Source organism: Zeugodacus cucurbitae, chromosome 6 (genome assembly GCF_028554725.1).
Source record: "Zeugodacus cucurbitae isolate PBARC_wt_2022May chromosome 6, idZeuCucr1.2, whole genome shotgun sequence".
Taxonomy (NCBI): domain Eukaryota; kingdom Metazoa; phylum Arthropoda; class Insecta; order Diptera; family Tephritidae; genus Zeugodacus; species Zeugodacus cucurbitae.
This window is the reverse complement of record NC_071671.1, coordinates 3,382,009-3,407,593: the sequence shown is the minus strand read 5'-3', so window position 1 is coordinate 3,407,593 and position 25,585 is coordinate 3,382,009. Positions and strand designations below refer to the sequence as shown.

The window sequence follows — 25,585 nt, the reverse complement described above, 5'->3', positions numbered from 1 at the left end:
TGTAGTATACAGTTGAACTTCGCTAACTCGAATCAACGTAATTCACAAAAAAACTTTCAGTTAGAGAGACTATTGTTTGGCTCTTGATGTCTGTATCCCAGACCTTTGTCACATGATTTATGCAATCCATCAAGGTAATAACATATTTTTTGTTCGACGATATAGAGGGAACTCTTTTAAAATGCTGCCTCGATAGTATAAGTTTAAATTTTGTGTTATGTCCTAGTCGAAAAGTATCATCATCTATTAGCAATTTATTAGGTCTACGACGTTTTTTTTTTTAAATTTAAGGCCTCACCGTACGCCTTGGAATTAAAAAAGAAAAGCAAATTTTCCCGCAAATGTCGAGAATTCGGCTCAAAAGTGACATTTTCAGTTGAGAATAAGTTTGGGATGCAAACAGATCTCTACAAATATTTTGTTGGGTTAATGTTGACACAAATGTCCAAGATCCATATAAAACGGTTTAATCGACCAGTGCTTGACCCTAGAGACATCTATTGGAAAGCGGCGGAAGCAAAAATGTGTTCGAGTTATGGAGAACTTCGAGTTATAGAAGTTCAAGTTATGGAATGAATTTATATGGAATTTTATTTTTAAACGCTATTGCCAATTCAAGAGTTCGAGTTATGGAAGTTCAACTGTATATAAATATCAACATATTTTGTTGTTCTACAATCGTTTAGCATTTTTGTGCGCTATTCTTCCATTATGCCTATTTTCTAATTTTTCAAAAGAACGTTTGAATATTTTGTCGCTTCTTGTCTTTCCAATATTATTTATATACATCCGTATCTCAACATACATATGTATGTTTGCATAAGCTTAATTGAATGAGCTCTCCATCTGAGTTCATTTCAATGTTAACATTCAGGGTCTTCTCGTTTTGAAATTCGTTTGTGTCAAAAATAGTATAGATTGAGGGCCTGTAGGAATACTTGAAGGTATGAATTGCGATTCAAAATACTGTTGAACTTCAATAACTTGAACTTCTATAACTCGAACTCTTGAATTTCCAATCTTCTTCCATAATTCGAAGTCTCTCTAATTCGAATATTTTTTTGTGGATTATGGGTGATTCAAATTAGGTAAGTGCAACTATATTTGTTTTTTTACTTATTCAAATAGGCAATTGGTAGCAAATTTCTGGGAAATTTTGGAATTATGAATTTTGGGATGTCCAATCTAATTATATTTCGAGCCACATCGGTCTTTCAAGTTAAAATAAATAATATTTGTCAATCAACATCAAGAACCCCTGTTCTCTGATTACTCTTTCTAGTACAACAATTATTGGGAAACCTTTTTAGCACAGAGTTCTTCTGGTGAAAGTTTTCGAAGTCGATTTTTGGAATTTTAGATACTTTTAGAACATAAGTTTTCAGCTAGGACCAAGTTAAATTTTGAGATTTTTTTGAACTTATAGCGGGTGGGTTTCTTTTCTTATATATCTTATAATTATTGGAAAAAATCACATTTGTATGTACCAAATAACAGCTGTCATATCTCCAAAGAATTTCCTACTGGGTCATAGCCATTAGTGCTACAAATGTATCTTTTCTAATGATCACTTGCCATTTGTTGTTGCTTTAATATACACATACATATGTTCGTATCTCTAACAAATCCATTTTCGCTCCAATATCTTCAAATCTACACTCACACACGTGTATTCAATATACATACATACATATTTATGGTGCTTGAAAAAATAACTCAGCATATACTGTTCAAACTATACAGCTACTTCATTCGATTCAGTCACTCGAGACAATCCCGTCGTTCGTTCGTTCGTGAGCAAGTCAATCACGCATTTAAGAGTAAACAAACCGCTGCAGCGGTCAGCCAAACCACCGAAAACACTCAGCCTTCCAGGCACACAAGTCAAACTCATAAATATTCGTATATACTCGTATGTGTGGAGCAGCGGTTTTGTATAGATTTTCATAATTGTGTGCGACCACATGAGTGTACACCTCAAGCTGAAGCTGTGCGCCCAGTCACTTGTGAACTCAACGAGTTACAACTTCGTTTGATGCGAAGGCGCAGCTTTTTTACATTTGAGGGTTCACTCACTATACACTGCTGTTGTTGTTGTTGTTATATTGTCTTTTTGCGTGAAGTTCGAAACGGCGTGCTTTTGTCTGACGTCAAGGCAAAGACTCGCAGAAGTGTGTATGTACATATGTAGTGGAAGTGCGTTAAAAAAGCTATTAACTGGCAGAAATTCAGTTTGCAAGTGTAGCGCTTTGCTGTTGAAGGTGAAGCTCAAAATTGAAACGATTGAAACGCTGCATTGGTGATTCGATATCAGTGCTAAGCGTTAGTGTGGCAAGTGTGCGCGTGATTCATACACTGATGTACATAGCTGCAAGGGTGTGCGGAAAGTGACGCAAATAATATTCGAAAGCGCTTTCTTTGTTATTGGCACATTTCAAGTGCGGTCGTGTCAATGTACGCCAGATTTTGAAGCGAAACAAATAAAGTGTCTGAAGTGCTGGTGTTGAATAAAAAATCTAAAATTATTTTATATTTCAAAAGTAAAGTGTTTAAACGCCAAAAAAGAACTTAGAAAATCCTTGTGAAATTTGGAAAGCAGCGCATGTCGTGTCACAACTTCCAGTATGTGGCAAATTGCTTGAACACAAAAAGCTCTAAATTCCAAAAAAACACAAAACAAGCAAATAAGCAACAAGTTGTTTAATACAAAAGAAAAACATTTTTGCTGAAAACTGCTTAGTGCACGAGAAAAAAGCTGATCGCGCTCAAAACCGCTTTTCGCAACTTCGCTCAACTTCACTTCTCCCATAAAACAGCGCTCAAATCGTCTCTCAAACAACACTCAACAACAAGAGCGCATTGGCACAGTGAGACATTTCGCATTTGGAATTATTTACCTGTTTTGTATCAGCTGTCTCTAATGTAAGTTGTACTTTGGCCAAACACGGCTTTTATAACAATTATTTTCTTTTTTTTTTGTTATTGACTTTCATAGCAAATTATATGTAATTATTATTAGCTTGTGTATTGATTGCTTTTCACGCTAAACGCATTTATAATGAAGCTGTAATATTTCCAGTAAAAGCTACATATATGTATGCAAGCAGTTTAATGGGAAATTTGCCTCAGATAAATAAAATAGATTGTTTCTCATGATTTATTTTAATTTTTTTATCGTGTAAACCGAATTTACATAATCTAGGTTTATAATTATAAATCGGTTGCATGTAAATTTTCGAATTTACTATGAAACATCTAAGTCATTGCTAATTACGGGTGCAATCAAATATCAGCTTGTCAAATATCTCCCTTACGCTTTTTTGCTCTTTATTCAATGCTTCTTAAAATGTGTTACAGTGATCGTATTTAGTTCAAATATGCGCCGGTTCGTTCGATAAACTGTTTCCAACTAGACGGCCACTTCATAATACCCCCCTCGTAGAAGCCCCCTCTTTATTTGTGAAGAATTCGGACAGCCACTTTTCACAAGCCTCTTTTGAGTTCAACTTTACACCACCAAGGCCGTTCGCCGTGAACAGGAACAAGTGGTAATCACTTGGCGCTATGTCCGGGCTATATGGTGGATGCGATAAAACCTCTCATCAAAGCTGAAGTAGCTTCTGACGAGTTATCAACGAAGTGTGTGGTCGGGCGTTGTCCTAGTGGAACACTACACCCTTCCTGTTGGCCGATTCTGGACGCTTCTGGTCAATCGCCTACTTCAAGCGGTCCAGTTGTTCGCAGTAGATGGTAGAATTAAGTGTCTGGCCGTATAGGAGCAGCTCATAGGGGATGATTCCCTTCCAATCCTACCAAATACACAGCAAAACCTTCATGGTCTTCAATCCCGACTTGGCCACTGTTTGGGACGATTCACCGGCCTTCGACCACGACCGTTTTCGCTTGATATTGTCGTATGTGTTCCATTTTTCGTCGCCAGTTACCATCCGCTTCAAAAATGGGTCGAGTTCGTTCCGTTTCAGCAACATATCGCAGGCGTTGATTCGCTCCAGAAGGTTTTTTTGTGTCAAATCATGCGGCACCCAAATATCAAGCATTTTTGTGTATCCAGCCTTCTGCATATGGTTTAAAATTGTTTGGTGACCAACTACCATCTCCTGGGCAATGTCACGAGATGCCATATGCCGGTCTAACTGGATGTTTTCCATGATTTGATCGGTATTCGTCGTCACAGGTCTTCCGCAGGCTGGCTTATCCATGGTGTCGATTTCACCCGCTCTGATTCGTCAAAACCATTCCTCCGCAGTTCGAAGTGATAGAGCACAATCCCCAAAAACACCATAAATCTCACGGAACGTTTCTCTAGCAGATTTATCTTTAACGAAGGAAAACTTTAAAATAGCGCGAATTTCGGCGTTAGCGGACTCCATGTTTTCACGTCTATAACTGTTGAACGCAATATCCCAAATAATCATGCATAGCGTCGTTTTGTAGGTTATGTCAAGACATTTCAAAGATGTAGCGCTTTATACATAGCCGCGAAATTAAAAAGACAAAAAGGGGCCTCGAAAATTGTTTGTCAGACTCAAATATTTTCATCGAAATACAAGGTTCTGTACGATCCATACTTAGACGTTTTTGGCTACACAAAATATCGAAGTTTTCAAGTTATCCAAGTCGGATCATTCGGGAATATCAACCTCTTAACTTAGCCTACAAACAAGCGTTATGTGAAAAAGCCTATTATATTCTGACAATATGTTCCGAGGGTATGAAAACTATTTCCAAGATCTGTTTAAGCATATAAATATATAATCTAACACTGTACAACACTCGGCTGTGTATAACATCAAACTAATTTTTTCCGGGATTATATGACAGATGCTATAAGGAATCCAGTATTTTTCAATATATAAAATTTTAATTTTTTTTTCGAATATCTAACTTCGACTCTTCATAGCATATTGCATATAAGCTACACAATTATATTAAGAGGAAAATGTAGATCCATATTTAAAATTTTTTAGTAACTATATCCTGTAATCAATATTAATTAAACAAAATACTTTTTTTTCGAACTTCGAAGGCAAATATTTCGATTTTGTAGGCTAACTTCGAAAATCGGTGAATAGTATTTGTTCAGATTTTGACGTATAATATAATCCATCAATATATATATACATATGTACATATTATGTACCTCCTGAAAATTGACTCAACTACATGTATAAATAATGATATATTTTTAAATATAAAATAATATCAAAACCACAACCAGCAGACATTAACCCAGTCCACCCTCTCGGTGATTTTATTTATAAGTCCCTTTGCTGACGTTTATTTCCTTATAAAATAAGCTTTTATTTGCTCTTTCTTCTTCTTCTGCCATTACACATTATTTGCTTATTAATTTTGTATTTATTTATGCACGCATATTTGTCTCTTTACTCAGCGTCTACTCGTTGATTTCTCTCTGAATTAATGCCATCATTTATTTATTTATTTAATTTGTTATTCGCGTCGTTTGCATTCTATGCTTAGCTGATATACAATAGTGGTCACGTTTTTGAGAGGGCCAGTAGGGAAAAAATCGAGAGTGTTTACAGTTACTATGGGAGTTATTGAAACTGGTCACTAGAGAAAGTTTATTTTTTTATTTTTTATATTCTTTATAAAATCACCGTTATTATAATAACTCTAACCAACAAGTGTAAAACTGAAATACAGTTGAACTTCCATAACTCGAACTCTTGAAATGGCAATGGAAGTCAAATGTCATATAAATCATCTTTCGTAACTGGGAAGTCTCTCTAACTTGGAAGCTTTTTTGTATTTTTTGGTATTTGCTGATAAAAAATAAATAAGTGAGGTTAAGTTAGTAGTAATCTTAAGTTAAGTTTTGCATTTTAATTATATCCACTAATTCTTCTCAGTGTATCTTGTACCTCTTAACGTTCATAAGTCTGCACGCAACGTGTTTGTCGTACAAAGTATTGAAATGCAATTTAAAGTAGTGCCAACTAACACACCCACAATTGTACATATTATACATAAATAAAAAAAACTTTTTACTTGTGATAAATTATTCCAAAAATGTGACCCTCAAAAATTCCGTCATAGTCACTCAGTAGCAAGCTGCTTAATAATCACTTCGCTAGTCTTGGTTACATTGTTTTTGCAGGGACTTTGGCTAAATCATTGGATACATCAGTATAACGGGTGATTTTTTTGAGGTTAGGATTTTCATGCATTAGTATTTGACAGATCACGTGGGATTTCAGACATGGTGTCAAAGAGAAAGATGCTCAGTATGCTTTGACATTTCATCATGAATAGACTTACTAACGAGCAACGCTTGCAAATCATTGAATTTTATTACCAAAATCAGTGTTCGGTTCGAAATGTGAAATCCGCTTTTTTATCGACAAATTTTGTTCAGCGATGAGGCTCATTTCTGGTTGAATGGCTACGTAAATAAGCAAAATTGCCGCATTTGGGGTGAAGAGCAACCAGAAGCCGTTCAAGAACTGCCCATGCATCCCGAAAAATGCACTGTTTGGTGTGGTTTGTACGCTGGTGGAATCATTGGACCGTATTTTTTCAAAGATGCTGTTGGACGCAACGTTACGGTGAATGGCGATCGCTATCGTTCGATGCTAACAAACTTTTTGTTGCCAAAAATGGAAGAACTGAACTTGGTTGACATGTGGTTTCAACAAGATGGCGCTACATGCCACACAGCTCGCGATTCTATGGCCATTTTGAGGGAAAACTTCGGAGAACAATTCATCTCAAGAAATGGACCCGTAAGTTGGCCACCAAGATCATGCGATTTAACGCCTTTAGACTATTTTTTGTGGGGCTACGTCAAGTCTAAAGTCTACAGAAATAAGCCAGCAACTATTCCAGCTTTGGAAGACAACATTTCCGAAGAAATTCGGGCTATTCCGGCCGAAATGCTCGAAAAAGTTGCCCAAAATTGGACTTTCCGAATGGACCACCTAAGACGCAGCCGCGGTCAACATTTAAATGAAATTATCTTCAAAAAGTAAATGTCATGAACCAATCTAACGTTTCAAATAAAGAACCGATGAGATTTTGCAAATTTTATGCGTTTTTTTTTTTAAAAAGTTATCAAGCTCTTAAAAAATCACCCTTTATAAGTATTTCAAAAATAAAATTTTTTGGATTGACTGGTTTCAAAACTAGTGCAAAATGTACTAGTTCGTTTTAAAAATATTTTAATAGCTGTAGAAAATAAGCAGCACTGATTTATTGTGCTCAAAATTGTTGTACTGTTTATTTCTGATATTCAGTATAAACTAGTTACCAACTAGTCCGAAAATAACCAGTTCAAATTAAACGTTTTTGTTGATCGTGGTATGAATTATAATGGCAAAAATAGTAATTACAGTTGAACTTCCATAACTCGAACTGCTCTAACTCGAAGTTCTCCATAATTCGAACTATTGAATTGGCAATAGAAGTCAAAATTCAGACAAATAACCTTCTGTAACTCGGAAGTTTCTCTAACTCGAAGTTTTTTTGTGGATTATGGTGATTCGAGTTAGAGAAGTTCCACTGTATTATCAATTATCAAATCTTGAACTAGTTACCAACTAGTCCGAAAATAACTAGTTCAAATTAAACGTTTTTATTAAACGTGGTATGAATTATAATGACAAAAATATCAATTATTATCAATTATATTTTATTCTTAAATTTTGTACTGCAATCAAATTGGTTAGCAACTAGTCGGAAAACAACTAGTTTCATTTGCAAAAAAAACCTATTATACGTGAATTATTATTAGAAGCGTAGTCAAATCACTTTTTTATATATTTTCTTTTATTAAAATTAATATATTTCAGACCTAACAAGATATTATTAACATAAAAGCTTTGACTCTCTTAAAAAAATAAAATCCCCTTATGCTGCCGTTATAAATAACTTTGACTGTCTGATATTTTACACCAAAGAAACAACAAAACGAAGCACCTCACACCCCATTTATTGTAGAAATCGCGTCATTACCACCTACAGGCGCGTCGGCAATGGGCTTCAAAAGTTGACAAAGAAATGTTTAGACACACTAATAAGAACAACAATGGACAAAGTGAAACATAGCAATAACAACGTTTTTGTCGCATACTTACATAGCTCAATGTCAATATTTACTGATAACGTTGTTTGCTGTTGAGGTGCGCTATTTTCCCTCACAACTATATACTGACTCCCCATATCTACACAAATACATATGTATGTACTCAAGTAGTGAAGCGCGTTGTTTTGATTGCTTTTATTTAGTTTGTTGTTATGGCATATTATGGCACCACCTGCCATAAAATAATTTCGTTAATGGCTTTTTCAACATGTGCAAGTGATTTTTCATTAGACGACAGATTTTTTTTTATTTGCCAGCAAGAGTTGTTGACTTTGCATATCTTTGAGCAGAAAGGTTTTAAAATTGGCGTATAGCTAGTTTTTATTACTTTTTTATTATTATTATTTTCCACATTTCTATTAGTTTTTAATTAAATAACGGGTGTCACTTAAATACACATATTAAAATCGACGCTTCAAACTCTTTGCTGTCACACCATACACTCACACTCACTCACCTTGCCAACCGTTGCTTTTGAATTTTTATTACCTTACGCACGCTATTTGTCAATTTTCGCTTTTCGCTGACGTCACATTCTTCTTTTATTTCCAAGCTGTCTACGCGCGCTACTTTGCCATTTCCGTTTTCAGCATTAACCAGCTCCACAGCACGTTAGCGAGTTTCAGTTTTAATTACACGCAAACAAACAATCAAAAGTAATGAAAAACCGATGCAAAGAAATTGAGACTATAAGGAGTAACAAGTAAACGGTAATGAGCATACAAAGGTACAAAAGTCTAAGTTCGTTCGCTTCCGTGCGCGTGATTTGTACCCAACGTTTACTGTGATATGGTACTGAAATAAACTGGGTTGAAACGAAAAACTGCGAATTTAAACTTTACTTGTCCTATAGGTGTCGCTGAGTTCAATATGGTTCGGTCAAAAATATTTGATAACAGTTTTTACCGACAATTAGCTCCAGAATTTTGTTATAGTTCGATAGTTTACAGAAAGTAGAACAAATAGAAAACTATTTAGCCTAAATAAAAGTTCCGAGTTTCATTGAAATCTGTCGAGTAGTTCCCGAGATATGGTTTTTGACTCATAAGTTAGCGACGCCACACACATTTTCCATTTTGTAAAAAAAAATTCAGGGCAGTTTCTTTCTGCTATTTCTTTTATAAAATTTCGTGTTTCTGATGTTTTTCGTTAGTGAGTTAACGCACTTTTAGTAAGTTTCTACCTAACCTAAGTAAAAGTTCCCTTCGAAATTGAACTCTTCGGATAGAATATGTTCGATAGTTAGCTCGAAGTTTCTGGCTTATATAGCATAAAAATTAGCTGAAGACCTTCTGACAGATATATTGTGTTACAGTCGAGACAACTTTGAGGAATTTCGATAGAAAATGTAACTAATGGAGCTAATAAATAGAAAGTAGAGGTCTTCAGATACATCATATGACGGAAAATTTCCCAAATTTCAGCAGAAGCTTTAAGTTCTTAAAGTAAATGAGTTTAGTAGTGTTCAAAGTGTGTTAGAAGTATGTACAGCTAGCTTGATTTGATTTAAGGGGTTACATGGGTTTTGTGGCGTAAAAAATGGCCTATTTTCAATATATTTTTTTAATTATTTTTCAATTATTTTTTTTAATTATTTATTTCAAACTTGTTTCTGTCTTATAGATACATATTTAAAGAATAATTTCTGAAATTTTCAAAAAAAAAAAAAATAAAATTCCTTCATTGCGACGTCATTTCCGGTGACCCCTTGGAAAAAAGGTGCGTCCGCGTTGTCAGCATAACTCCTGACAGGATCATCCAAAATGAAAAAAAAAGTGTTTTAGGTAAGACCATAATCTCGTGCTTGAACGAAGGAAAGACAGAAAAGTGAAAATTGGAATTTCGGCAGACATTTTTACAAAAAAATAAAAATTTCGGCCAAATTTGCTTGAAATTTTTTAAAATAGTTGTAATTGAAAAAAAAAAAAATTGTATCTCGAACACCTGTTCAAAATTTCATCAAGATCGGTTGAGTAGTTTTCGAGAAAATTTCACAACCGGCTTTGTAAACACGGTTCCGAGAAAAACGCGTTTAAAATTTTGAGTAACAATAGTACCTGACTTGGAGCGCACACATTCCAAAGGCTGTACCTCCGAAACTATTATTCAGTTCGACATGAAAATTTAGGATAATATTTTTGAGATGTTGTAGAAATTAATAAGCAAAAAACAAAAAAATGTGTTTTTTTTTTGAATCCACGAAACCCGTATAACTCCTCAAACTAACTTCGTGCCTTAAAATAACTGTATACGTGATATGTTCAAAAAGTAACGGGAATTTTAAAATTTCACTTGAGTCCAGGAGTGACTTTTTCCTATTTCTAAAAATAAGGAGAACCGTAAAAGGCCTTCGTTTTACAAGCATTTGTGAAATTGCTGAAAGTGCCAAAGGCTATTCCAAAAATTCGAGTTTGAGAAATGTTTTAGGTTTGATATTATACTGGCATAATATCAAATGGGGACTATTTTGAAGGCGCTAAAATTAATGTAGACGAATGTATATATTTTTTTAATGAAAATTCCCGTTATTTTTTGAACACATCTCGTACTACTACAAACAGCTGAAATCAACTTCAAAACTTAACCCTACTTATTACAAACCGCTTTTAAATAAAAAAGGCAAAATACTTCTCGCATTCAAGTGTTGGGTACAAGCAATGAAAGTCTAAATATAAATATGAAACTAGAAACAGCAAAGAAGCTATAAACACACTCACACACACACACACAACAAGAAGAATGACTTCAGATACAGAAGGCAAAGTGTAGTTAGAAGAACAGTAAAACTACTGAAATGAAACCAGGCAAGCAGCTGAGCGAAAAAACAACAGAAACAAAAACAACAACAACTACAACAATAAACGTGAAAATTAACTAACATAAAAACCGTTAGCGTGTTGTGAGAACATTTTTATTTTATTTTTTTAAATTTTTTTTATTATTTATTTTTGCTTGCACATGATTTTACAATGGCTATTTACAATTTTATTACCAGCCGCTGCAATTATTATTTTGATACTCGTACTATATGTTACTTTTTACCTTACAACGTCGTTTAGTTGTTGTTGTAAGCCACTATTCATTGTCGTTTTGTGTTATCAGTGCACCAACTGCCCTCTTATTGTTGTTGTTGTTATTGTTAAACAAACTGTTGATATTGCTATAAGCAGTACTTCGTTAAATGTATTTGTTGTTGTTATTGTATGTCGCTCGCTTTACCAACTCGCTATTGTCGGCAAACACCGGCACTAAAATGCTTCAACAACAACGCCAACGCACCAACACCGCACCGACCTTCACCTCGTATGCCCTCGGGCGCTGATCCACTTTACTCAACACTCGTCGCCGTCTTCGTCGTTTGCCATTTTTCGAGCTCGAGCTTCGAGCGCTCAGTGCAGCAGTTGGCCGTTTTCATTTCGCGTTAACACACACGAGTGTGGTCACACACACTTCGCTGACTCGCCAAATGCCAGCCAACTTCATGTGTCTGCGTGCTGTTGTTTTTGTTGTTCTTGACTCTCATTGTCGCTTTTCACCATTTTTAAGCGTTTAGTTAATATTATTAACCAAAGTAACGTTGACGTGTGCGGTTCGTGTGCTCCAACGGCACTTAAGCGACGCGTTTGGGTACGGCCAGTTAGTCAAGTGTTTTTGTCTTTGTTTTTGGGCAAAACAACAATTCAATTGTAAATTGTAGTTGATTTTGTTGTTGTTTTATTGTAATTTTTGTTGTTATTGTTGATGTAGTGTAATAAATAAAGCAATAATTGGTAAATGCTGGCGTAGAGTGTGTGTACGCGTCTCTCTCTCTCTCACTCTCTCCCTCACTCTTCCTCTCTCTTGTCCGCTACCTCGTCTCTGTTGCTCGCAGTCGGTGCAACGGTGCGGATGTGTAACTAAACACCGTAATTTAGTAATAACAATTACTCGCTGGCGTTTACATCGCGTAGCGGGCGTGCCAAAGTGTCAACGCTTGTGTGCCAACGTGGGGTGATCGTTCGTACACTTTACGCTCGATTTAGTGTCGGTCGGTTAACTGTGTACTCCTTGTAAAACAAAAAGAGTGCGATTGCTAATTGCACGAGCTACACACACACACACACACGGGCGCCAACAGAAAAGTATGTGGCAAAACGGTTGAAAAAAATTCCAAATTATTTGTCAACCTTCAAAGTGGGCTAATGCCTGCTTGTGCTAGTGTGCTCGCGATTCGGGCCAATGTGAAGGCCCACAAAAATAATTTTTATTTTATTTTTTTTTTTTGAGTAGCATGCCATGCCACGGGTGATTTGCCTCATTTTTTAAGAAATTTTTTTAATCCGTTTTTTTACCAACTCATCAACTGGTAGTGAACTCCTCGTTTTGTGCTACGAATGTGTCAGTGTGTCGTGTAACAAAGAAATTTCGCAGTCTAAACAAGCAAGCAGGCAATTAAAAGAAAGTTGCTGGCGGCTTGAAAGCCAAGAAATGTGTACGAAATTGCAGCGAGCAGCGGCAAACAGTTGTGTGAAAATATAAATAATGCGCAGTAATAGCTAAAAAGAAGTGGCGAAGAAAGTGCAAAAAAATATAAAAAAATTAACGAAATGAAGAGAAGAAGAGAAAGAGAAAAAGAACAAAAACAAAAAAAAAATTAATTGCAAAATTGCCCCAAAGTTATGAGGAAGAAATCAACGCCACAAAGCAAAAAATGTAGAGTGAAATATTAATTGCATTATTTCTTGCTTATTTCTTAGCACAAAAATAAACAATAAAGCATGAGTAAACAAAGGAAATAGTATAATAAGCGCAAAATGATGAAGACAAAATTAAATACAAGAGAGTTATATGAATATAACTGGCAATAATAAACAGTATCTGTTATGAATATGCATAAATATTTCGTGCGCACACAGCATATAACCGCTTAAGTCGAGTTAAGTGACCAATTTGTGACTAGTTTTGTACCCAAAAGCGCTATTAGAGTTTACCATTAAAATTTGAAAAATTCTAAACAGCTGACATCATAAACGTGTTGTTTGACACAAAAAAAAACAACAACAATAATAAAAGCGTTTTCTGCAAAATTACGCATAAACGAGTTCGGCTGTTATGGCTTATAGTCAGTTTGTGGTCCAAAAAATTGAATTTATTCCATGTTTTAAGTCAAAATAATTGAAACAAAGCGAGTTTCGGCACGTTCTGCTGCAGCAACTGTAAACAATCAAATGAAATTAATTTAAATAAAAAGAGAAATTCGTTGCGCAGTGAAACGTGTGGAATAAATTAAACAGCTGTTGTGTTGATTTTAGAAATTTCCGGTCGAGTTAAATGCATGCATAAAGGGTGTTGCTTTTGAAAAAATAAAAAAAAATTAGAAAAAATATTTAAAAAATAATAATTTTTGCTATTTAGGCTTGTTAAGATTATTTGTGAAAATTTTAAAATATTTTTTCTTTCAATTTCGTAAATTTCGGAAAATAAATAGAAATTTAAAAATATTAACGAAATTTAGTTTTAATGTACAATTTATAACGCATTATTACTTTTTTTTTATTCTAAAAATATTTTGTTTGTTGTCTACGACCCCCTCTGTGCTTATTCTACTGCAGTGATGGTACTTAATTTAAATTCAAATAAAGTTTCTTATCTTCTCAACACGCTTTTTTTTCTTGAATAAACTTATACTACGCGCCTACAGTGTGCCATAATAGTCTGGAGATAAAAATTTTTCAGCTTTATGGTAAATTAGAATTGGTTAATTTATATTAAAAAATTTATTCAAAAAAATGAAATGAAAAAAAATTTTTGATTAAAAAAACAAATTTATTATTTTTTAATAAAAAAATAAAAATTATTATTTCTTAATAAAAAAAAATTAAAATTAAAAAAATATATAAAATTATATAAATTATAAAATTATATAAATGATATTTTTTTTTAATTTTTGCTGAAATTTTCAAAATTTAAACAAATATTCCACATATTTTTTTATTAATTAAAATTCATAATATATTAAAATTAATAAAAAATTATTTATTTTTTCCAATTTTTTAATAAAAAATTATTATTTTTTTTTCCAATTTTTTAATAAAAAATTATTTTTTTTCCAATTTTTGCTGAAATTTTCAAAATTGTAAAAATATTCCACATATTTTTGCCATCCACTGTATTATATATATCTTATAAAAAAAAATATATATAAAAAATTTAATTTGATAAATTTTTTTTCATATTTTTGATAAAATTTTCAAAATAAAAAAAAGTGTCACATTTTTTTACCACCCACTGTATGCCTGTAATTTTGCCTTCGACGCAGTCACTTGTTGCACAGCAGCAGCCATTTATTTGTCTGTATTTGTACGCTCACAATCGCCAATATTTGCTCTTTGTGTTTGTCTTCTGAGACAAGCAGTCGAGCACGTGTGTGTTCTAAGCGTAGTGAAAATTATTAAATGATGAAAAAGTCAAACAGAAGTAAAATTCAAGCGTAATTGAATGAAAGAGCAAAGTTACAAGCTAAAATTATATAAATATATTAAAGAAATTTACAAGTTTAAATATTAAATTTAGTAAGAAAAATTTGAAAAAAAAATTTAAAAAAATATCGAATTTTTTTAGTGAAAAAATAATATGAAAATTGTCCATTAAAATTTCTATAGATTAATAAATAAAAAAGAATAAATAATTATATGGAAAGATAAGAACAACAACAAAAATACAACACATATACAAAATTAACACTAACACACGACATGATGTCTGCCGAGACGGAGGAAATCGATGCAAGTCGTATGAATGAATTGCGACGACACAGACGCAGCATCTCACAGCTGATTGCCAATATAGGTAAATGAGTGAGCAGAAAAATTGATTGTAGTATGTAGAAGTTAATAACAAAAGGAAATAAAAATTGTTTTGAAATTGTAAATAATAAAAAATATATATGAAAATAGTAAAAACAATATTGAAAACCAATAAAGAAATATGTTTAAAATCATAAATAATGAAAAAAATAATTTTAATTAAAATTTTTTAATTAAAAAACCATTTTTTTATTAATTTTTTTTTTTTTTAATTTTAAGTTTTTTTTTTTAATTTTTAGAAATTTTTTAATTAAATTTTTTTTAGTTTTCAATTTTTTTTTGCTATATATGCTTCTTATTTTTAGTTTTTTGTTTTTTAATTAAAGTCTAATTTCAAATTCATACCGAGACTTGAATATAATATTCTCCAATCATTTATTCTTTCCATCATTATGAGATTAAAACTCACTTATTTTTACACAGCTTCGTCAGTGCTCTCAAAGGCATTTCATTAATGCTTAATTATTCATTAAATTGCTTTTTTACGCATGTGTTTGGGAAATTACCGTAAAACACATATTTAAGTTACTGTAGTTTAAAAATTTCGCGTTAAATAAGCCTTGAGCAGCTAAGAACGTTCATTTGGTCATACATTACAGAATTAAAACTAACTATAAGTGGCAAGAGTTTACGGTTATTTACAGCCAAGTACGCATACAAATCGCAAACCAGTGACATACAATTAGAGGTTGAGTCACTTGAAGTTAGTCAGCGCTTTGTAGGCCGCATGCAGAAATTACATATGGTCAGCAGTAGTTGGAAGGCATAGTGAATAAAGGGTGGGGCAGTAAGTGAATGAAAATATATTTGAAAAAAAGGTTTTCGGAAATTTTTTTTAAATATTGCCTCAACAAAAATATTGCCTTCATTTAGGCGCTGGTACCATATCTTGTCAAAGTCACTCACTAAACGCGTTGACTTTCTAGAACACAGCATAATAAAGGTCTTAAGCCTTTTAATGAAGTTTTTGAAAAATAAAAATATTGTCTCAACAAAAAATTCTAAAAAATATTGCCTACATTTAGGAGCTGATACCATATTTTATCAAAATCACACACTTAAGGCGTTGATCGTTTAGAACACAACCTAATGTCTTTAGACTTTCTAACGAAGTTTTTGAAAAATAAAAATATTGGCTCAACAAAAATATTAGGCGCTGATACCAAAAAATTATTTTTAATGTCACAAACCTAATATCTTAAGGCTCTTTAATGAAGTTTTTGGAAAATATTGTGACAACAAAAATTTTGTAAAAATATTGCCTACATTTAGGCGCTGATACCATATATTATATATATTAGAACACAACCTAATGTCTTTGGACTTTCGAAGCAAATTTTTGGAAAATATTGTACTAACAAAAATATTGCCTACATTTAGGCGCTTATAACATATACAGTCATAGACTCAAGGCGTTGAATTTTTAGAATACCTGATTTGGAAAACAATAATAGTATAATGCATTAAAAAAATACCTTTGTCTTTATTCAAAAATTCCCCACAGAACTTGAGTACTGGATTGAAGATTAAAACAAATGACTTTTGATGTTTATATAAGTACTTAATATGCTTAGGTATTTTATAATATGATTCACTTGAGAGCTTTTGCACATTATAAGGTATCAGAAAAAGTAAAAAAAAAAAACAAATATGTCCAACACTAATTTCTAATTGCTACGTGTCGCAATTTACTTTAGTCTTATCGGATACTTTTTAATTTTAAAAGTAGACACTTATTTGCGCGCACTTATCAGATATGATACACACTTAACGGTGCTTTTTGTAAGATAAATAAACTAATAACACTAAAAATAACTGAAGAATGCGCGACGCAGATAAGACAACTGCTTAATTAAAAGCAAAAAATAATAATTTTTTGTAGTTCTAAATTTAAAGTTATCTGAAATATTCTAAACAGTCTCAAGTGTATGATTCTATAAGCCTTCGTACTTGTGTAATACACTTGAATAGACAACTTTTTATTTTATTATATAAAATGTACTAGTTGTTGAGTTACGAAACATTGAAACCATTATGTACATAATCGGAACTATTTATATGCCTTTGACTGTATCGTTTGTTGAAAGAAGGCACAATACTTTATGGTTATCGCTAATTTAGTACAATAATGAAAGACATTGTCTTATTTATAAACATATGTATATATTGGTTATTTATAAAAAGTTATTCACACTGTCAGTATAAAAAAAACCCTGAAGTCAATGGTAGAAGGTTAGCAAATATTGGTCGTTGGCATCGGACAATAGGTATTGCATAATTGTTGTTTGAAAGCGAAGTTACTTTAGTAAGGAAAAAATGGTTTTATTTAAGTCAATTTCATAAACTGACTCGTCCGTAAATGAGCCTTTTTGCAAGCTACTACAATCGCCCGGGATCTTCACTTGGACTTCAATTGTTTCAACTTAGGATGTAGGGATGTAGGATCTATAAAACAGCTTTTGTTACCATACCTGAACAACATTTACTGCAGATTTTAATATAATTTATGTTTTAAGGCTGATTCGCGATGGATGGAGCTGAGATAAATAAGGAGATGCATGCTTAAGATGAAAGTCTTCGAGAAAAATTATACACAAATCTCCAGTGGGAGGACTCTGCAAGGAATCTCTATTTTTATACCCTGAACAGGGTATATTAAGTTTGTCACGAAGTTTGTAACACCCAGAAGGAAGCGTCGGAGGCCCTATAAAGTATATATATAAATGATCAGTATGTTGAGCTGAGTCGATTTAGCCATGTCCGTCTGTCTGTCCGTCTGTATATACGAACTAGTCTTTCAGTTTTTAAGATATCGTTTTGAAGTTGTGCAGATGTTATTTTCTCTTCAAGAAGCTGCTCATTTGTCGGAACTGCCGATATCGGACCACTATATCATATAGCTGCCATACAAACTGAACGATCGGAATCAATGGCTTGTGTGGAAAATTTCCGCATTTGAGGTGGTATCTTCACGAAATTTGGTGTAAGTTATTGCTCATAGAAATAATTTAATCTCCGAAAAAATTGTTCAGATCGGTTCACTATAGCATATAGCTGCCATACAAACTGAACGATCGGAATCAATTGATCGATCCATCAAGAAATTGTTCAAATCGCTTAACTATATAACCTTAATGTTTCTAGCAAACAACCCGGCTAAAAAGAATTAGTTTAATGTTTTACTTTTTTTTACTTACTTTTTCTTACGTCTTCAGATTTGCTTAACCCTTTCGACCCCGATTTTCTTCCTGTAATCTTAAAATTTTTTTTTTAGTTTTAATCTCATTATATTTATTCTAGAAAGGTATAGTAAAATTTTCAACTCGCCACTCCCACCCGTTTGAGCGCTACAGAATGTTGCCTGTGAGCAACGTTGGGCAATGGTGGTATAGAATTTATTAATATTTTTTTTTTTCTAATCGCATTTTATTTTATTTATTGGGGAAAAATTAGGTATGAAAAGACAAAAAACAGTTTTTATTGTTATTGCAGCAAAGATGGACCTTACATTTAAGACATTTGGACATTGGAGTTCCTGTCTTGCACAACCTGCAGCGCCCTTTTTCACCGAATACTACCCAATGTTCCGTCTTATCATATCGTTTCGTTTCTGGAGGGTTCGGCTGGAATCTGTACTTTTTCGTGTTATGCGACGACACACTGCTCGATGGAGAGTTTGTATCGCTATCATTCCTCTCTGCGTTGGACGGTCTGCCTCGCTTTCTTTGCATAGAAACTGCAGAAGACGTAGATTGCAGAAGGGCATCAGCAATTTCCAGTTGAAATTTTATTAGGGGAATGTGTTTCTGTTTCGGATGAAGCAAATTTAAATGTTTTCTATAAAGCAGCCACGCATTTGTAACAGACGTTCCCAGACACCAATAAAAAATTCGTATATACCACTTCCTTGAGCGGTGGTTAACTTTATAAAGTTCCATCAACATGTCCGCTAGATCCACACCTCCCATGCCTTTGTTGTAGTTAGCAACTATCGCAGGTCTTTGGACATCTACGTGTGTTTTTTCTTTTGGGTTCCAACGTTTGCAAATGCCAACTGGTTCATGACTTATATGCGATGATATAAGTTGGACCGGCTTATTGTCAAACCACCTTACACATACAATATTATGATTGGTTTCACATTTCATGTCATAAGATCCTCTTCCACGTTTTTTGAGTTCCGCTTCTGAAAGTAACTGGCAGTTGCTTATTCGATTTTTACGTATAGTACCAGTGGCGAATATGCCCATTTCCTTCAATGCAATCAGAAGGCTTACTGATGTAAACCAGTTATCAAAATAAAGTTTGAAGTTCTTGTGTTTGGGAATAGTTTTCGCTAAATAGAGAACTATATCCGAGGAAAGTCCCAATCCATATGATTGACAGGTGCCTTCACCAACATACAGCGTGAAATCATATACAAGTCCAGACGTTCCAGCACGCGTAAACATTTTCAACCCCCATTTGTGAGGCTTAGCTGGATTGTATTGTTTGTACGTTGATCGTCCTGTAAGCAAAAGTAACAACAAAAATACGGATACAACACATGTGTAAGCACATACCTTTGAACGCAATTATTTGCTCATCAACGCTTTGATGTTCTTCTTGAGGAAGTTTATTGAAGTTTTCTCTGATGATATCGAGCAGTGGACGTATCTTGTATAGCTTGTCATAATTTAAATCTTCTTTTTTAGGCTGCTTGCTGTTATCATTAAAATGTAAACACTGTTTAATTTTGTCAAATCTATTACGAGGTATTGAATCTGTTATAGCGGTAAGCTTAATATTTTGAGACCATGCCATTTTAAATTGGGGTAGTTTTAAAACACCTAAGTACAGTAGAGTACCAATATATCGTCTTATTTCTACACTGGTACATTTAAGTTCAAGGCCCAGTTCTTGAAGTCCATACAAATCAGTTTGCTGCGTGATCAAATCAATAGCACGACAGTCAAAAAATTGTGAAAAATATTCTACGGGCATCATGACGTCGTGAATTTCCAAGTCGACATCTGCCTTCCATACACTTTCAGGAGCTTCAAATGGCTTTGATCTCCATTTTAATGCCTTCGAATCAATTTTTTCAATGCAAAACCCTTCACTAGAACAAGATTCATGCTCGTTGTCTTCCGTAATTATATTGTCAAGAAGTCCGATTTCTATGCTTTCCCCTCTTTCCATAATCCCTTGCAAATTCTGCTCCAGCACTGCAGACACATCCTCTATCTCATCACCACTTTCTTCATCAGTTGAAACATCCCAATCGAAGTTTAAAATTCGTTGTACGTCCTCATTTGACAAACCTTTATCTTGAGGCCTCATAACTAAAGTCATGGAAATTTTATACCACAATTGCCCAAAGTTGCTCACAAGCAACTTCGCATATGTAAAAATTACTCACCTGATGTTGGTTTAAAACTAAAGAAATTTTCTTGCAAAAATATTTCACTTAACAATCGCTGAAAAGTAGTTCATTTACAGATTGATAATTTTTGTTACAATTATTTAAAAAATTCTCTCTTTTAAAAATGTTCTCCTTCATGCAGAAATAAATTTTCGCCGACACTGCTGCAGTCTTTATCAAATTGCTTTGCTAAATGATTTACTAGTGATTTTTTTTTTGATCACACCACGTGCTGACTCATAAGACTACCGTTATCATATCGGTTCAATAATCAAAAACAAAAATAACGCTGGTGGTAGGCCTATGAACTAGCGAAATTGCCCTCAGGCAACATTGGGGTCGAAAGGGTTAAACACATAGTTACTAAAAGAAATGCACCTGTGAAGGGTATATTAGCTTCGGTACAGCCGAAGTTAACGTTTTTTTTTTGTTTTCATATAATAAATTGACAGATATTCCGCTTTGTGATCGTGCTCGATATACTCGTCGATAATCGTAACAGTGACGTCAATAGCACATCACACTTCTGTCACTTACCTTCTACTAGTGTTTCTTCAGCCCAAACTTCGCTTTTCGCAATATATATATCTAAATGAGTACAATTACTTTTACTATGTATTTTAATATGTTAATTACATTTCATAATGACATTGTTATTATTACTTACTTTGTCATTAACTAACGTCATTTATTTTTTACCGTCACATCTTTATCGCATATTCTCTCCTCTAATTTAAATGATTTACGGAAATCCCCATAAAAGCCAATGACTTTATATTACATCAGCGCTCGTAAATTGTCTTTGAAGATCAGCTGATTCATCTTCATTAATTAATGCGCTCAGTAAAGTGATCGTGCTGAACAGAAGCAGATAGCTGTTGTTAGTTTACAGCGTCTAAGTTCGCTCTTACGCTCTTTCAATGCGCCATATTTATTTCTCAAATCAGCTGTGTAGGTACTAAGTGGGTGTTTTATTAATGCGTTAAGCGACTTCGGATAATGCAAATTGCTATTTATTGTACTAAGTACATAATAAATGTTTCGAAAGGCATTAACGCGTTATTAAACATATATATATATATATATATATATATATATTTGAAAAAACTCTGGGAATGACTACAACGGAACTTGACCTCAAATAATAATATTTTCGAATTTTTTGCTTGCGCTTCCGTTTTAATTTTATCGCTATTTCATTATAAAAGACTGTTCTCAGTAACTATAATATTAATTTCCAAAATGCTAGCCTTGTTCTGTTGATTGTTCGCTTCATTTTATTTATGTATCCAATTTTAATTAAATGAGTTTAGTCAACTCACTGAACTAATCTGAAATTGTTCCAAAACATTTTTTTTTATTTTTTTTTAAATTTATTTAATATTTTTCTTATTTCATATTTATTATACTAAACCTCAACACCTGAAATTTGTTTGTCAAATGTCAGAGTCGTAACCATAAATTTGTCAATGGTTCTTACTAACAGTTTTGTTGTCATTTTATTTACGATTAACAAACCTGATATACATAACTAATAAAAACGTCGATCTATCTTTGTTGCGAAATCGTTAATTTTTTACGTATCAGTCGACAAGTTTATAAGCTTTATCAGTCAACTCCCCACACAGCTGACCAATGACTGGTTGGCAAGTAGTGACTTTTGAAAATAATTAACTAAATGATACGTGATATTTTCAATCTAAAATTTAGCACTGAAACAAATACTAAGAGACGTGCTGCGAACTTGAACTTGCAGACAAAAAAAAAGAGAAAAAAAAACCAGAAAGTAATATGTGAGAAGTAATTGCATCGGGGTTGCATACGTAGAGTCATCCAAAGATGTAGTTGATTACCAGATTTACTCTATATGATGATACGAAGGTATTAAAGTACTTTTATAGATTAGAACTAGCCTTTGAAAAACAACAATTTTTTCTAAATGTGACTCTTTTTATCGTAAAGAATTCATTTGTTTTGCTGGCAACCTTCAAGTATTTCCGTTTCTTAGTAGCTTAAATGTTTCTTATCGTATGAAGCACTGATAAAGTCTAAATATATTTAATTTAATTTAATTTTATGACTTTTTCGTGGACTTTTTTGCGTCTTAAAATGCTTTCGAATTTAGTATTTAGTATGAAGGCCTTTGTGTCTTTGTGACTAAGCCAAAAGTTAAACGTGCTATTTTTAATAGAACATTAGTGTTAGTAATGAGTTATGAGTGAGTGATAAGATTCCAAAGATAATGATGATAAAAACAAGAATTTTAGTTGTTTTAAGGCTCATTGCTTTCGTCTACAACATTATAACGCAATACTTGTTATTTTTGAGTTAGACATGATCTCCTTAGCCACGTCACTGAATCTGCTTGATAAACTTTTTCTGAAGTGCTAGGATTAGCAATTAAGTTCCACATTTTTTCACTCGCACCATTGTAAGCAATACGTAGCTCACACTCGAACGGTATGAAGCTCGATCGTCTGTGTTGTGGAGTAAGCGAGTACGTGTTCGATTCGACAACGAGTTCGAAGTCGAGTGCTTGGTTTGGAAAATGCTATAGTTCTACTGAAAAGTTGACAACGTAGTATTGTTATGACAGTTTCTTGAATAAATACTTTTTGTTGGTTAATTTCCCATTAAACAAGCGATCAACTTCAGGTTTCACCATTCATTCTACAGTTAAATGAAACTGAAATTCCCAAAACCGATTGAGGTCACATTATCTCCCTTTTTTTGATTGAGGCCGCCCACAGTGTGACAACAATTGATGTTATAAATATGTTAATCGCTAATCATTTACAGCTACTGACAACAGAGATTATACAATTGCACAAAAAATAAACAATTGTTACTAGTACTTTCTCAGTAAACATGTAGAATATCGGCAACATATGTTTAGAAAAAATATAAAAATAGGGATATTCCAAAAAAAAACATATTTTTATGAATTATATTTCATATATATATTATATTTATCGCAGTAGAAATGACGTAGATATTTGCAAAATACACCTGATATTACTATCAGGCGTAAGTGTAAGCGGTACTACTAAAGGGTACAAACATGAAAAAACCAAAAAAAAAAAGAACTTGTTTGAGCGAGTTGATTATGTAACACCTACAAATCTTTCATTATTCAATATCTTTTATCTGTAGTATCTAAAGCGGCTTTAGATTTCTAAGCACCGTTCAACTTGTCGGGAATACCCTTTATCAAAGGTAGATAGCGGTAATTTGATGGATGTGTTTTAACATATACATAGTTAGATAGAGTTTATAATGTATAGGTACATGGGTTCTGTGTCATCTGTGTACATATATGATTTACTTTGAATGAACAGGGTAGTTCAAAAATTGATCTTCCTTTAGTGAAAACTCTGTTAAGGGGTTAGGTGGATTTCAGACGCTAAAAACAAGGATATTTTAAAATTTTTTGAGTATATACAATCATTTAAGCAATTCAGCGTATCAAGGATACATCTTTAAACAGTATTTTGTGAAATTTTTATTTTTAACTTCCGAAAACTCAGCCATTGGCACCTCAACTCCCATGACGTGTCCAGGAAAAAGGTCTTGCGGTGGACATCATAACTCATTATTGGTTCATCCAAAATCAATAAATCAAAAACATTTCGATGGTACCTGGATAAGTCTAGTTAATGAACGAAGGAAAATAGAAAATTCTTTTTGGTAAAATTTTCGGCATATATTGGCTCGAAAAAAATAGTATTATAACTATCAATATAAAAAATCCTTCGTTCATTAACTAGATAGTGTTTGAACTAATCGCTTCTCTTTAAATTAATCGCTTCCTAACCTTTTGAGATATCGTGTATACCGACTTGAAAAATTGAGTTTTGAGATAAATGCATTTAAGGTTTTACATTCGTATTGACGTGGCCTGATGGGTGGAAGTTCCAAAGGGTATATCTCTTAGAATATTCCTCCAATTGATTTGATATTTTTGAAATTTTTTTTTCAAATTTTGAAATTTTGAAGCCCACCCTTAACTTAGTTTTTTCTACAACTGACACCTTTCTTCTTGCAATTGACATGCTCCTTATTCACTTCAAGTGCTTAAGACTGTATTGAACTAGTCTTAAAACATCAGACTCTAACACACAAAGGGTTCTAATGAGGTTGAGGCACACCATCGCGCTCGCTAATTAATATTACAGAAAGATTACTGATAGACAGTTTGTGATCTGTGACTTGTAGTGCCAATCTGCTGAAACTAACGGGTTTCGACAACATTTTCAAAGAAAAACATGAACCAAAAAGGCCAAACCAATAAAAAAAAGTCCCGCTTTAAGGGGTTTATACAGTTAGGAGGTCGAAAAAAGGCATTTTTCAAGAATTTTTGCTAAGCAAACTATTTGGTTTATTGCTCTGAAACTTGGCAGGTATATTATGACAAACTTAAACTATATTCACATATTTTTTATTGCCAAAAATAATTATCGGGAACGTTGTCAATTGCCAATTTTACAGAGGTCCGCAAAAAAGGCCTCTTGCTGTGAGCACGATATCTCTGGACTAGATCATCTAAAATGCAAAAAAAAATTAAATTTCATTAATATAATAAATAATCTAGTGATTGATCGAAGGAGTTAGCAATTAAAAAAAAATTTACAAAATGGCGGCTACTGAAAGCAAAAAGTTCTATTTTCGACCAAAATTAGGGTCTTTAATTGTTTATAAAAATAAGAAATTTTCATCGGATGGGAAAATCCTTCGATTAGTGACTAAAAAATATAGTTAAGAAGCTTGTGTAAAAATTTCAAACCGATCGGTTCAGCCTTTTCTGAGAAATCTTGCTCACCGACTTTGAAAACACCGTTTCGAGAAAAACGAGTTTAAAGTTTTGTCCCCTGCTGCGAGATCCCTCGGCGCGCCTTCACTAATGTGTCTATAACTTCGAAAATATTCGTCGGATCGACTTGAAATTTTAGGTGTGTATACTCAGATATATATATATTAAAAAAATCGATTTTTTGAAAATCCTAACTGTATATAACCCCTTAAGTTCTTGAAATGCTGATACGTAGAAAAATATAATTTTAATTAACAACTTCCTCTACAGGAAGCCAAACGATCGATCATAATGTACATAAATATTAAAAAAAATATTTTTTCTGTGTAATTAATTAATTTTACTTAGCGACATGATTTATTTCAACACAAAAACACTCCATCAAAGCTTACGAAATTAAA

At 33.2% G+C, this 25,585-nt stretch overlaps 2 protein-coding genes across 9 annotated transcripts in view; one reads left to right on the top strand and one right to left on the bottom strand.

The window, feature by feature from the left end:
* Pld1_1 (phospholipase D2) overlaps positions 1–25,585 on the top strand; it is a 51,618-nt gene that overhangs the window by 4,989 nt on the left and 21,044 nt on the right. Inside the window, exons 1-2 of one of the 7 annotated variants that reach the window (XM_054233305.1) lie at positions 11,682–11,811; positions 14,767–14,953. The exons of 2 other annotated variants lie outside the window; for them this stretch is intronic. In XM_054233305.1, coding sequence (XP_054089280.1) covers positions 14,860–14,953 — 94 coding nt within the window. In that variant the 5' untranslated portion in view covers positions 11,682–11,811; positions 14,767–14,859. Of the gene's footprint in view, positions 1–97; positions 135–1,837; positions 2,923–11,681; positions 12,247–14,766; positions 14,954–25,585 lie in introns of those variants that run through there. 4 more of the 7 variants (XM_054233306.1, XM_054233304.1, XM_054233307.1 and 1 more) reach the window with 4 other exon arrangements.
* On the bottom strand, positions 18,375–20,729 carry LOC128922525 (piggyBac transposable element-derived protein 2-like). Of its 2 annotated transcripts, XM_054233310.1 has the most exons (3): positions 20,372–20,729; positions 19,533–20,294; positions 18,375–19,477 (listed from the first exon to the last, which is right to left on the bottom strand). In XM_054233310.1, the coding sequence occupies exons 2-3, from the start codon at positions 20,290–20,292 to the stop codon at positions 18,420–18,422; spliced, it is 1,818 nt and encodes a 605-aa protein (XP_054089285.1). In that variant the 5' UTR covers positions 20,293–20,294; positions 20,372–20,729; the 3' UTR covers positions 18,375–18,419. The 2 variants fall into 2 exon arrangements, with proteins under 2 accessions (XP_054089285.1, XP_054089284.1); XM_054233309.1 differs by having other exon boundaries at positions 19,533–20,729.